Source organism: Gymnoscopelus microlampas, assembly GCF_963454915.1.
Source record: "Gymnoscopelus microlampas genome assembly, chromosome: 20".
NCBI classification, from domain to species: Eukaryota; Metazoa; Chordata; class Actinopteri; order Myctophiformes; family Myctophidae; genus Gymnoscopelus; species Gymnoscopelus microlampas.
The window spans coordinates 10,447,450-10,462,268 of NC_139957.1; the positions used below are offsets into that span (position 1 = coordinate 10,447,450).

The window sequence follows — 14,819 nt, forward strand, 5'->3', positions numbered from 1 at the left end:
TGCTTTTTTTTTCTTTTTGCCGTCGGTCGTTCTGATTGCTGAAAGCCGCCCCAGATCCTTACCATGGCTTCATTTTAGCTACTCCAAACCCATGAGACCTAACCTCATAAACCCAGCCGTTGATAACCTTACTCCTAAAACATAACCATCTGTAACATAATGCCTAAACACAACCATTTTATCCTTAACCATGTGTGTATTTAAAAAATGACCGCCTCTAATCATACCTAGGGTCTCTCTAAACTAGTGGTTCTCAAAGCGGATTCCTGACGGGTCCATTTGGTTTCATTTATATACTGTCAAGTTAAGGGGAGACCTTGAAATTTAACCATTGCTCTAAACCATTGACATTTCAGCTACATTACAGCTACAGCACAAAGCCCATCATTTGACCCAAGTGTAACCACATTTAATTAAAACCTTTTGAGGGTCTAGAGCACCCGACCTGTGATTGGTTCGTAGTGCTTTTACTGACCAACCAGAGCACCTGATGGCTGAATAGCATTTCCTGTACCAATGCTGCCACACTACAGCTGAATACCCACCTCCTTGAATTTCAAATCCCTGAATTAAAAATGAACAGCTTCCCTGCATTTCTTAACCACTTGAACCCCATCGTAACTATTCTGGATGTCATACTAGGCGAACTGTCAGCGAAAATAACAGATCTACAAGCTCACAACACACCGTGTTACGATGCGCCATGAGCATTGTAGATCGGCTATTTTCAGCAAAGAAATTGAATGTAGAGGGGGAAAAAGAGGGGGGGGGTGAATTATGGACCACTGACCCCGGACAACAAAGCCTTTTAGGGTTTAAGTGGTTAAACTCCCATGCCTTTCCCCTCATTACCAACCACTCCTTTTTTGTTTTTCCTCCAGGCGGATTCGGCAGTGGAGGAGGTGCCCCTTCCGGAGCTGTGCGTGGAGGAGGTGTGGGGTGGGGCCGAGGGCCCGGCGTCCATAGCGGAGCTGGCCCTGGAGCAGAAAGGGGTTCACTATCCTCTGGTCCAGCACCACTGTCTGCTGGCCTCACTGCTGCAAGCCACCATGACCTTCAGTCTGAGGCTCAAGCCTCTCAGCCTGTTTGACAGCAAAGTGAGGACTGTGTGTGTGTGTGTGTGTGTGTGTGTGTGTGTGTGTGTGTGTGTGTGTGTGTGGTTCTCAATTTTGTGGGGTCCGGGTTGACGTGGTTTCCAGGGGGTCCCCAGCTAAATGATTGATGTTTGTGAACCAAATAGACCCTTATGGGTCTGTAACTCTGAGAGTGCACACATTTGTACACTCTGAGTCATTATTTTCCCATGCGGAATTTGAGTACATTTGAAATGTTACTTTTGCGATGGATTTCGCAGAGCCCATATGCACCGTGTGTCAGGATTAACAGCAGAAGACGCTATTTCATTCAATTAATTTGCTTGGCCGTTAATAATTCATTTTATTAATATTTTCAGGTTACTTAAATACACCTTACATGAATAAAAATAATTGTTTTGACGCATGTGTAAAATAAATGCATTTCCTTGCATTAAACACTAGAGGGAATATCGTTCCTATTAAACAATTAGGCACATCATACAAAACTGTGGAAACGAGGTGTAAAACAAGCATTATGAGAACCAGAATTGGGAGCTGCTTGTGCTTAAACAGACTATAACATACAAGTACTCTCAAAACAGTTGGATCACACTGTTGGATAACGCTCTATAACATCCTAGGGTAAGAATGCTTTCTTCAGAGACCTGACCTCCATCCAGCTGATGCCCAGTGGTGACATGGACCCTAGCCTCATCTCACTACGTCAGGAGGTGAGAATTCAGAGAGATGAGATCACTTACAGAGAGCAAGAAAGGATCTTATAGAATTTTATGTGACATTAATCACTTAAGCCCTATTCACGTCGTGTCGTTTAGCGAAAATAGCCAATCTACAAGCGACGAGCTTGTAGATCGGCTATTTTTGTGACTTTTTAACACATTGAGTGCCAAAAACGGTCCGGACCGTTTTTCATAATCCAAACGAGGTGTGCCAAAAACGGTTATGGCCGTTTTTTGGCCAAAAATATGAAAAAAAAAGAGGAGATATGGTTTTACGAAGATTTAGACTCCAATCCACTTCCTGGTTAACTTATGACTTCAAAAGCCTGTATCTCGGCTCCTGTGTACTTTTTGTTTTTACGATGTATTTTCGACTATTTTCAACTGGCTGCAACTATGGAACGGATTACCGAATGTTTTTAATCTTTTTCCCCGGATTGTACGAGACCTCTATGTGTGTAATGAGGGTATCACCTTGAGGACGGTGATCACTGAAAATGTTTTGTGACTACTTGAAAAAGGTCCAAAAATGGTTAAAATTCCAGGCACTGGAGGTACCCTGTTTTGAAAAACCCCTGGCACTCAATGTGCTAACATTTTAGACTTCGGGGAATTTGGATTTTGTTTTGTAAATGTTTGCCTGTAATGAGTTGCCCAAAATAGGGACGCCAGTTTGAAAGTTGTCAAATAGAATCTTTCCTCCCCTTCTTCCACCCATCCCTGCCCTCCCTCTCAGTTCCTCCTGCGAGTGCTGACAGCCTGGGTTCAAGCCCTAGACGACGCGGCCACTGCCTCTGCCTCTACGCCTCTCCCTGCCAGCGGGTCCAGGGCCGACTGGTGGCCCTCGCTGTGCCTGGAGCTGGGCTCCCTGCTGCAGGTCAACACCGACATCATCCGGAGGCACCTGGTCTGCGAGCTCTACAACCAGGGACTGGATCCCAGGGCTGAAGAGGTAGGACAGGTCACAATTAAGATAGGCAGTGAGGCGGCACCTGTCAACAGGAAGTGTTGGGCGGGAGGCGCTGCATCGCGTCAAAGGTCATGTCTCATCTAGACACAGAATCTGAAGTTTGACCTGATGTTCAGGATTCAATTTATCCACTGAGCAAGCAGGCAGGCTCTATTAGCTCAATGGTAAATATTTTAGCACTTGCGCAGGAAACCAGGTTAAAAAAATAGAAGAGAAAAGTTACATAATGCAGCTTTAATCCATGTGTATCTTAAATTTTTGTATGAGTGAAAAAAAACTAAACAAGTTTACAAGTCTAATAACGTGATAACCAACGTACTGTACTCATCAGGTAATGTCATAGAACAGGGGTCTTCAACTTTTTACATTAACCACTTAAACCCTAGCATCCCTTTCCTGAGGACAACTTAAGCCAAAAATAGCAGATCTACAAGCTCACAACGCCTTGTAGATTTTTTGGCAAAGAGGTATAGGTGTAGAGGGAAAAAAAGAGTAGACCAAGTAAAAAAAAAAGTTTCATCAGAAACACAATTTTATACAATATAGAGGTATATAGCTTCATCTCTCTCTCAGCTAGGGAGTCCTTGGCCTGAAAAACGTTGAAGACCCCTGTCATAGAATGTTCTGAAACTTTATCTTAAGCCAACTTGTCCTCCTCCTCCCAGGTGATGTTAGAGGTAGAAGATAAGGACGTTCTGGGTTCTCAGCTGCTGGTGCTGACGGGCCAGAGGCTCAGCTACTCGCTGCTCCACAGTCAGACGCAGACCCAGAGTGCCATGGAGCTGCTGGCGCGCCTTCCCCCCACCCTCTGCACCTGGCTGAAGGCTATGGTAAGACACAGCACTTTTAAAAATATATATATCATTTCAAGGACCCAGTTTGATAACCGTTATTATTAGGCCACCACGGACCCCCATTTGATACCATTTTTGTATCCCCAGTTCCCCAATCTCTAAATCTCTGTAAAATCTTCAGTGTCAATGACCCGTCACCGTCAGTGAACCGTAACTAGTGTGAGTGAGTAAGAATAAGTAAGAGTCTGGATAACCTATGCATACATGAAGCCAACAAAGCGCAAGCTGTGTCTCATTTCAGTGATGTGTAATTTGCAAATGGCAAAATGGAGACATGCATGACCTAAATAACACTAATAAATCATGAACGTCACAGGTAGTTCAATAAAATACTGTGGAAGACATTGCTGATGGCCTGCAGTCCCAGGCCTCTGCGTCTTTCTTCCAAGAAGCGCCCAGTGCAGACACTGAATAAATGCCCTCCTCTCTGAACTAGACACAGGGATGCTCCGGATAAAATTGTGTATATTTACCCAAGTGCTGTACTTAATAAAATGTTGAGGTACAATTCAGTTACTAGTTACTTTGCAGATTTAGATTGTTATACAAAACACACAGCAACCAATTAAGCCCTATTTCATACTTAGGACTGTGTGTGTGTGTGTGTGTGTGTGTGTGTGTGTGTGTGTGTGTGTGTGTGTGTGTGTGTGTGTGTGTGTGTGTGTGTGTGTGTGTGTGTGTGTGTGTGTGTGTGTGTGTGTGTGTATAAGGGGGGAGTACTTTTACTTTGGTACTTTTAAGTAAATGTTTGAAAATGTAGTTGACGATTAATTGTCATACAACTAATTGCTATTAACAGTTTAATTTTGTTCTTGGCGTTGAACATTGGAACATATGAATACAATTTTATGAGAAATAACTTAAATATACAAATAAATTATGACACGTTTAAAGGTAGGGTAAGTGATTTTCTTTGGTTAAAGTAAGTGCTAAATAGCTCTATATCCTGATAGTACTATTGATATAGAGTGTTTGTTCAGTAACAGGAGTCTCCATGTCTCTCCAGCTCTTTATTAAACAGAAAATGAATTTTCAAGTCGGGATTCCAATTTTATCCAATCAGGATGGAGAACTCAGTCAGGATACAGATTAAACAAGTGAAATTGGAAGTGATGACACAAATAAATGAGCAGACAAAATTGTCACTGGAACACTAGCTGATAAATGGGCAATCTTTCCTGATTGGCTGACATTTTGCCACCTACCTGAAAATGTGTTTTCTGTTTATTAAAGAGCTGGAGAGACAGGGAGACCCCTGTGACTGAACAAACACTCTATCAATGATTACCATCAGAATATAGAGCTTTAACTTTTTAATAGAACAGTTTTTGTTTTAACCCAAAAATATCACTTACCCTACCTTTAATCATTTTACTTTCAAAACACCTAAAGATGAAAATTGATTATGTGCATCTCCCTAGCCCTAATACTGAGAGAGACATAATGTGCATTTACACACATTGGCAAAGCAGTGCACGATGACATTAGGCTACTGTCCGCATGGAAACATTTACATTTACTAAAGAAGCCTCTCTAATCTTCAAAGAACTTCATTAATTAAAAGACCCATTAATCACAAAGCTTGTACTGTATGACATCATTTAAAAATAATGTATAGCCAAGGGACCAGTAGAGGCCACAAGGATGTCAATTGGCAAGGTATGGCAGCTGCCATACCTTGGCTCCCTGGTCAAAATGAAAGGACATATTCCACCTGTTTGGGTCAGTAGTCTCTCATAGGGTTAAAGATTTAAAGTTGAAACATTTAAAGGAAGCAGAGTAGGCCAGAACAGAAACAAAAAGACAGGGTAGTAAAACAACAATATAAAAATTAGGACACAGTATAATTATTGCATTGATTACGGTAATGCATGACTGCTCTCAGTGGAAACGTTTATTGCATAATATTTTGGGGTGAGATGAGACTGAGAACATTAATATGACATCATTACTGTAGGTCAATTAACATTTAGTAAGGCTGAAATATTTGATCGGAATGTTATATGTTTAGAGTCATTTCAAAATGCAACATTGGGAAAACAATTGTGTGTGGGAGGGGCAGATAATTCCCCAAAGGACTGTATGTAGCCTGTCAGGTCCTTGCAATGCTCCTCAGCCTTTGTCCTGACAATTGGCACGACTTTTCAGATACCTAGAGAGAGAGAAAGAGAGTGGACATAAGACAGGTGAAGCAACCAAGGTAGTAAAGCAATTAAAAAGATGGGTGGACAAAAATGATCTATGTCATACCACAAGAGCTTTTGTATAAACACTGTTATCATAACAACACATAAAAGGTATTTTTTCATTTATATTGTTTTTGGAGAATAAGTATTGTGACATTCAGACATTAAACATTGACATAAAACACCATAAAACAAAATAGAAATAAAATGACATTAAACAATACACACACACACACACACACACACACACACACACACACACACACACACACACACACACACACACACACCCATTTAGGGCGGGAACCCCTATTTGTAACTATACCTTTCAAGACGGGAACCCCTTTTCATTTTTGAATACATATTTGAAGTTTTTCAGAAAACTTAGGTCAGGATTTAGGAGGTGTTTTTAGAATCGGCCTCAGGTCTAAATGGGTTAAACAGCTGCCCAGATTGTCAGGTCCAAATAAAACAATTAAAACCAAAATAGACAAAATAAATAACAAAAGCTCAATTCAAACCTCACCCATCAGGCAATACCCCCACCTTTTCAAGATGTGTCCCAAAATGTTGCCACTGTAACCTGTTTACCGTTTTATAAACAGTGTTTATAAAAAGGGTTAGGGTTAGCCCTTAGGGTCTTGGTCCTTTCTGCGTTTAATACTTGAGTTGCAGCCACATCATAGAAATATCTTTCTATTCTAAAAGTGTTACAATAGAAACACCCATACACCCCACTAACCTGCTTCCAATCCACAAGGACCATCATGGGCATCATCATTTCAGGTCTATGTAGTCAGGGTCGAGGCACCGTTGGCGATATTCTTTGTCATATTTCTCAAGGCAAGATCGGAGTTTCTCGTTGTCAGATTGGAGTTGGGTGTTCTTCTCTTGACAGGCGCTGATTTCCTTTTCCATCATTCTCTTCCACATATAGATTGCTGAGGCTATCCTTGCACCAACAATAACGTATAACATTATAAGGAAAATCATTGTCATGGTTTTGTCTGTTGTAGTCATTCGTGTTGGTAGCCACCAGTCCTTCTCCACCAGTAATCACCAGTCCTTCTAGAGAGAGAGAGAGAGAGAGAGAGAGTCTTAGGTTCACATTTACAACTCCAGACCAAGAGGCAGTCCACTCAGAGAGTGGGAGGGGTCTGTTATGTACTGTCATGTACTGTTCTCATGTCTTACTAAATAAAGTACATCAATCAAGTCTATGGTATGGAACCAGGCTAAGAGTTTGTCAGAATACCTTGTCAGAATGGGAGAACACCAGAGTCAGGGCCGGTGGAGGGCTGATCGCCGCTCTAGGCGAGATTCCTTTGATGCGCCCCCGCACGTGCGTGGGACCCTTGCCAGATTTTTTTTATCTGGCAAGGGTTATGGGTGGATTATGATACCCTAAAACCGAAATTGGTTACTTTATTTCGGTTTTAGGGTTAGGGTTAGGGTTAGGTTAGGGTTGTGTTATTTAATTCTGATTTTACCGATTTATTATTATTATTTTTTCCCGACTTTTTTTGCCGCCTCGCAAACTGCCGCTCTAGGCGGCCGCCTAGGTCGCCTTAATGGGTGCGCCGGCCCTGACCAGAGTTTGTCAAAATCGGAGAACACCAGAGTTTGACAGAGTGGGAGAACACAAGAGTTTGACAGAGTGGGAGAACACCAGAGTTTGACAGAGTGGGAGGACCAGAGTTTGACAGAGAGAGACAGATATACACTACTATGCAGAACATCATACAATCAGCTTACAGGTTACTGGTATGAAAAACAAGAAATATGTACAATAGTAGTTCGAGGAGGGGGGGTTAGGTTTAGACTTTCCTGAAGGTATTTTTTAGGGCAGTTTTGAAAGTGAGTAGGGTTTTACACTCCTTTACTCCGTTTGGTAGGGCATTCCATTTTTGTTGCATAGCATATCATTCCCTTGTTTGTGATGGAATCATACAAGGAAGTAAAATGTATAATAAGCAAGAAAGGAAACACGGCCGCAATAAATATAGATCCAGTGAGAAAGCGTGGCAAAATTAAATGCACAAGTCGTCCAAAAATATACAATGAATTCATATGCAAGTCAATAAATATTTAATTCAGTTAGGCTTAAACATGAGGAGTTTAAGTGAATATTGGAATTATAATTATAAACACTTAGAATAATTTTCTAATTTCTAATTTCTAAAATCGAAGTTCAACAAGTGAAAAGCTTGCCTTTTGGCGGCCGGGGGTCCCCGGTCCACGGGGGTCAACGGGGGTCTGGGGGTACACGTGGGGGCCGGGGGGCAAAGGGGGCCCGGGGTACCCCCGGTGGACCCCCGGCCGCCACGTGGACCCCCGGCCGCCATAAGACAAAACATTTTCGGGCTTGTAGATCTTCGATTTTCGCATAAGAATTGAATAAGTGTGGAAAAACTCATTGGTTTGTGATCACATTGACTGCTTAATGAACAGTAAAGGCAATAGGATATTCTTTGTCATATTTCTCAAGGCAAGATCGGAGTTTCTCGTTGTCAGATTGGAGTTGGGTGTTCTTCTCTTGACAGCCGCTGATTTCCTTTTCCATCTTTCTCTTCCACATATAGATTGCTGAGGCTATCCTTGCACCAACAATAACGTATAACATTATAAGGAAAATCATTGTCATGGTTTTGTCTGTTGTAGTCATTCGTGTTGGTAGCCACCAGTCCTTCTCCACCAGTAATCACCAGTCCTTCTAGAGAGAGAGAGAGAGAGAAAGAGAGAGTCTTAGGTTCACATTTACAACTCCAGACCAAGAGGCAGTCCACTCAGAGAGTGGGAGGGGTCTGTTATGTACTGTCATCTACTGTTCTCATGTCTTACTAAATAAAGTACATCAATCAAGTCTATGGTATGGAACCAGGCTAAGAGTTTGTCAGAATACCTTGTCAGAATGGGAGAACACCAGTCAGGGCCGGTGGAGGGCTGATCGCCGCTCTAGGCGAGATTCCTTTGATGCGCCCCCGCACGTGCGTGGGACCCTTGCCAGATTTTTTTTATCTGGCAAGGGTTATGGGTGGATTATGATACCCTAAAACCGAAATTGGTTACTTTATTTCGGTTTTAGGGTTAGGGTTAGGGTTAGGTTAGGGTTGTGTTATTTAATTCTGATTTTACCGATTTATTATCATTATTATTATTTTTTCCCGACTTTTTTTGCCGCCTCGCAAACTGCCGCTCTAGGCGGCCGCCTAGGTCGCCTTAATGGGTGCGCCGGCCCTGACCAGAGTTTGTCAAAATGGGAGAACACCAGAGTTTGACAGAGTGGGAGAACACAAGAGTTTGACAGAGTGGGAGAACACCAGAGTTTGACAGAGTGGGAGGACCAGAGTTTGACAGAGAGAGACAGATATACACTACTATGCAGAACATCATACAATCAGCTTACAGGTTACTGGTATGAAAAACAAGAAATATGTACAATAGTAGTTCGAGGAGGGGGGGGTTAGGTTTAGACTTTCCTGAAGGTATTTTTTAGGGCAGTTTTGAAAGTGAGTAGGGTTTTACACTCCTTTACTCCGTTTGGTAGGGCATTCCATTTTTGTTGCATAGCATATCATTCCCTTGTTTGTGATGGAATCATACAAGGAAGTAAAATGTATAATAAGCAAGAAAGGAAACACGGCCGCAATAAATATAGATCCAGTGAGAAAGCGTGGCAAAATTAAATGCACAAGTCGTCCAAAAATATACAATGAATTCATATGCAAGTCAATAAATATTTAATTCAGTTAGGCTTAAACATGAGGAGTTTAAGTGAATATTGGAATTATAATTATAAACACTTAGAATCATTTTCTAATTTCTAATTTCTAAAATCGAAGTTCAACAAGTGAAAAGCTTGCCTTTTGGCGGCCGGGGGTCCCCGGTCCACGGGGGTCAACGGGGGTCTGGGGGTACACGTGGGGGCCGGGGGGCAAAGGGGGCCCGGGGTACCCCCGGTGGACCCCCGGCCGCCACGTGGACCCCCGGCCGCCATAAGACAAAACATTTTCGGGCTTGTAGATCTTCGATTTTCGCATAAGAATTGAATAAGTGTGGAAAAACTCATTGGTTTGTGATCATATTGACTGCTTAATGAACAGTAAAGGCAATAGGATATTCTTTGTCATATTTCTCAAGGCAAGATCGGAGTTTCTCGTTGTCAGATTGGAGTTGGGTGTTCTTCTCTTGACAGCCGCTGATTTCCTTTTCCATCTTTCTCTTCCACATATAGATTGCTGAGGCTATCCTTGCACCAACAATAACGTATAACATTATAAGGAAAATCATTGTCATGGTTTTGTCTGTTGTAGTCATTCGTGTTGGTAGCCACCAGTCCTTCTCCACCAGTAATCACCAGTCCTTCTAGAGAGAGAGAGAGAGAGAGAGAGAGAGAGAGAGTGTCTTAGGTTCACATTTACAACTCCAGACCAAGAGGCTGTCCACTCAGAGAGTGGGAGGGGTCTGTTATGTACTGTCATGTACTGTTCTCATGTCTTACTAAATAAAGTATATCAATCAAGTCTATGGTATGGAACCAGGCTAAGAGTTTGTCAGAATACCTTGTCAGAATGGGAGAACACCAGAGTCAGGGCCGGTGGAGGGCTGATCGCCGCTCTAGGCGAGATTCCTTTGATGCGCCCCCCCACGTGCGTGGGACCCTTGCCAGATTTTTTTTATCTGGCAAGGGTTATGGGTGGATTATGATACTTTTTTTTGTGTCTTTGGTTACTTTATTTCGGTTTTAGGGTTAGGGTTAGGTTAGGGTTGTGTTATTTAATTCTGATTTTACCGATTTATTATCATTATTATTATTTGTTCCCGACTTTTTTTGCCGCCTCGCAAACTGCCGCTCTAGGCGGCCGCCTAGGTCGCCTTAATGGGTGCGCCGGCCCTGACCAGAGTTTGTCAAAATGGGAGAACACCAGAGTTTGACAGAGTGGGAGAACACCAGAGTTTGACAGAGTGGGAGGACCAGAGTTTGACAGAGAGACAGATATACACTACTATGCAGAACATCATACAATCAGCTTACAGATTACTGGTATGAAAAACAAGAAATATGTACAATAGTAGTTCGAGGAGGGGGGGGTTAGGTTTAGACTTTCCTGAAGGTATTTTTTTAGGGCAGTTTTGAAAGTGAGTAGGGTTTTACACTCCTTTACTCCGTTTGGTAGGGCATTCCATTTTTGTTGCATAGCATATCATTCCCTTGTTTGTGATGGAATCATACAAGGAAGTAAAATGTATAATAAGCTAGAAAGGAAACACGGCCGCAATAAATATAGATCCAGTGAGAAAGCGTGGCAAAATTAAATGCACAAGTCGTCCAAAAATATACAATGAATTTATATACAAGTCAATAAATATTTAATTCAGTTAGGCTTAAACATGAGGAGTTTAAGTGAATATTGGAATTATAATTATAAACACTTAGAATAATTTTCTAATTTCTAAAATCGAAGTTCAACAAGTGAAAAGCTTGCCTTTTGGCGGCCGGGGTTCCCCGGTCCACGGGGGTCAACGGGGGTCTGGGGGTACACGTGGGGGCCGGGGGGCAAAGGGGGTCCGGGGGTACCCCCGGTGGACCCCCGGCCGCCACGTGGACCCCCGGCCGCCATAAGACAAAACATTTTCGGGCTTGTAGATCTTCGATTTTCGCATAAGAATTGAATAAGTGTGGAAAAACTCATTGGTTTGTGATCACATTGACTGCTTAATGAACAGTAAAGGCAATAGGATTAGTTAAACCCTTCACGTTAGCCTGGTCCAGACCAGGCTAACTTCACAGCTAAATTTCCATGATAACTAAAGTAGGATTGCTTAAATTTTCTTTCGTGAAACCGAGTCATGGATAAACTTATCCAGGGTGAACTGGATAATTCAGCTTTCATGAAACCAATTCTTAAATCCAAGCTTAACCCCTAATTCTGCTTTCGTGAAATAGGCCCCTGGCGGATACTTGTGCTCCGAGGAGCACTTTTTCTAGTTTCCATTGCGTTGAAAGAGAGAGAAGCAAGCACTCATCAGTGTAGTGGAGTAGTTCACAGTACGTGTGTATCGGGTGCACAGTTCAGGCAGAAATAGTTTCTTAGAAAGGAATACCAGCACTCACTTTAATCCATTTGGATATCTTGTTTATTATAGTCTTTTACTCCCAGCAGCAGCTCATATGACAGACGTTTCGGCCCACAGACATATTTTTATTTTTATTGCGAACGCAGCGGAAGGAGGCACGCCGAAGGCGCGCCTCCGGGCAAGTGGAGCTTACTATGAAACTGTGCTCGGGTTGTGTGTGTGTCTGTGTGCAGTATTGTGCGCACTGCCCGTGTGCAGCCGCGCCCCCATGTGACTCACGCTCCCATTGTGGCTGAAATCCGCCTGCCCCTGGGTGAAATATCAGCAGTTACAGTCAAAAATAACACATCTACAAGCATCTACACAAGTTCATCTATTGGGATGTCTAAGAATTCCATGTCATTTGTGCATATTTCAGGCCGGTTGGCAAGTTGAAAACGCCTTAGTTCTACAATTGGTCATTCCTTTCTATTCTTCTTATTGTTATTTTCGAGCTGCGTTCGCTTCCCGCGTTCGTGCGTCTTACTTGTTGTTTTGACCCCCTTGTGGAAAAAGTGTGTGCAATATGATGCAACGATCAGATGTGGTTCTCACCCGGACCGCTTTGTGCGAGGCACCGAGGTCCCCTTTATAAGTGACGTCTGCCAGTTTCCATGTTATGATGCAGTTTGAGCTGAAAGCTAAGATAGAAATATGTTTTATTGATGTTTGTTGAGTCACAGCAGTCTGTGGTGTCCTACTGTAACTGGCCAGCAGAGGGCAGCGCAGCTCCACCTGTGTTCAGATTTTATGTCTATGTTTCATTCATGCTGAGGAAGGCCTGTGGGCTGAAACGTCCGTCATATGAGCTGCTGCTGGGGGTGAAAGACTATAATCTCAAATGTGTTTACCCTGTAGGTGCAGTATGCATACAACCCATTTCAAATAAAGTGCATATGTACCTCCACTGCATAATATACAACAAAGTCCACAGTTTATCATATAAAGTGCTATACGAAACAAAGTTAAAGTGCATAAAAGGCATAGCAGAATCTATCAATTGCCTTGTACAACGGAGTACCTTTCTCTGTGTGTGTGTGTGTGTGTGTGTGTGTGTGTGTGTGTGTGTGTGTGTGTGTGTGTCCTGGGCATGACGTTAAACTGCCCCTTTGTAACTACCACCGTTAATGTAGTAGGTGCACATTTAAGATGCATTCGCAACTTCTGGGGACTGTGTGCTTGATTACGATCGCAAGCTTGCGTACAAGAAGGTGCTGCTGACCGATAGAGTTAGTATACCGACAGCCAACGCCTGGCGTCCCAGGCCCTTCCCTTGAGCAGCTATCCCGGGAAGAGGCGGTGCAACTACCACCCGGCGGCGATCTAGCGGTGTGCCCACTAGCGGCAGAACAACAATGGGTGGACTTTCGGGCGCATGGGAGCAGCTACGGAGAGCACTTTGACACCGGGCGGCAGTGCGGGAGTGGACTGGGAACTTTGTTTCCTCTGGTGGTCCAGCCTGGGATATGCCCGCAGACTGGTTGTTAGAGCGGGTTTCGACAACTTGGGATGCCCAGAAACGAAGCAGGAGGGCTGGCAGAGTGTTGTGCTGTCTCTGCTATGATTGTCATGCAGCCGCCATACGGAGACACTGCTGCTGGTGCCCATGGAGGGCTGGGTCACATGACATGCTTGTTGTATCATGAGGACATTATGCTTTGACTTTGTGGATATAACCGGTAATATTTGTGTCCTTGTATACATTTCCTTTTGTGTGGACATAAATAAATTGTGTGTGTGTGTGTGTGTTTGTGTGTTTGTGTTTTCCAGGACCCCAGTGAGCTGCGGTGCCCTTCGGTACCGTTGGCTCAGAGCAGCAGGCTGGTCAGCCGACTGATCGAGATCCTGCCAGAGAACCACGCCCAGTACAGTCTGGCCTTGCATCTAATGGAGGCCGTGGACGCCCTCACTACCGAGGACTGACCTGGAGGTGGGCAGTATAGTGACAGAGGGACAAAGGAGGAGCAGAGAGGCCATCGAAGCCTTGGCTTTTTGTGGGTACACGGTAAAATCATCAGTGTTCATTTTAAGTCTGACAGGGTACAAATGTATTTGAACGTCTGAGCAAGGATATCGTGGAGCACTCTTCCTAACAAGATATTTCAGAAAACACGTTGAGACAGAGGAGACTGAGATTCCTGTCCAGTTGTGTCCTGGCTGACGAGGAGTTTCTACCCTTCAGAGAAAACAATTTTCTTTACATTTGTACACTCACAGTTACAAATGGATAAGATAGCCCTGACATTTTACTGAGTAGAAGGATGGATGGATGAGGAGGGCAGGGAAGTAAAGGAGGGATAGAGAAAGAGACACTGGTCCACCCCACCACTATTTGGGTCCACTGATATTTGTCCTTTTTTTTGTTAAAGGCCACCTTAAAAATTACGGAGACCAGAACCCCACTCATATCCTTTAACGGCTGAGCTTATAATGCGATAAATGTCTTAACATCGGATTGTCAATGAGGTATTATAGGAAGACTGGATATGACGGGCTTTTAAATGGGTTTTTATTCAATCCAATCACCTTATTTTTGCTGTAACATACATTGTCTAACACTAGTGTTTGTGTTATTGAAAAATATTGTAAAGAGTACATTGCGGGAAGCTACGTATTTGAGATATCATTTGTGAGTGATGGAACTGGGCATGTCTTTTCTTTATCAGCATGTAATTTAATTTCCAACACACCGGCTTGCCCATCTTATTCTGACTTAAAATGACTATAATGATCTTTGTTTTGGGGATGTCCTAACTGTTGTGTGCGCGCCATATCATAATTCTCTCATACTTATATATCCTCTCTTTCTAGAGCGATGTACCATAAAGAAATAGACCCTATTATTTTGTTATTTATATATGCAGACAGTTCTGTAC

General features: G+C 43.1%; 1 protein-coding gene across 5 annotated transcripts in view; it reads left to right on the forward strand.

Annotated features, from left to right (window-relative positions):
- rab3gap2 (RAB3 GTPase activating protein subunit 2 (non-catalytic)) overlaps positions 1 to 14,313 on the forward strand; it is a 38,627-nt gene extending 24,314 nt beyond the window's left edge. For all 5 annotated transcript variants that reach the window (XM_084045752.1, XM_084045755.1, XM_084045753.1 and 2 more), the window contains exons 31-35: positions 882 to 1,097; positions 1,718 to 1,807; positions 2,553 to 2,768; positions 3,452 to 3,616; positions 13,714 to 14,313. In XM_084045752.1, coding sequence (XP_083901878.1) covers positions 882 to 1,097; positions 1,718 to 1,807; positions 2,553 to 2,768; positions 3,452 to 3,616; positions 13,714 to 13,866 — 840 coding nt within the window. In that variant the 3' untranslated portion in view covers positions 13,867 to 14,313. The remainder of the gene's footprint in view (positions 1 to 881; positions 1,098 to 1,717; positions 1,808 to 2,552; positions 2,769 to 3,451; positions 3,617 to 13,713) is intronic.
- Positions 14,314 to 14,819: the final 506 nt, after the last annotated feature.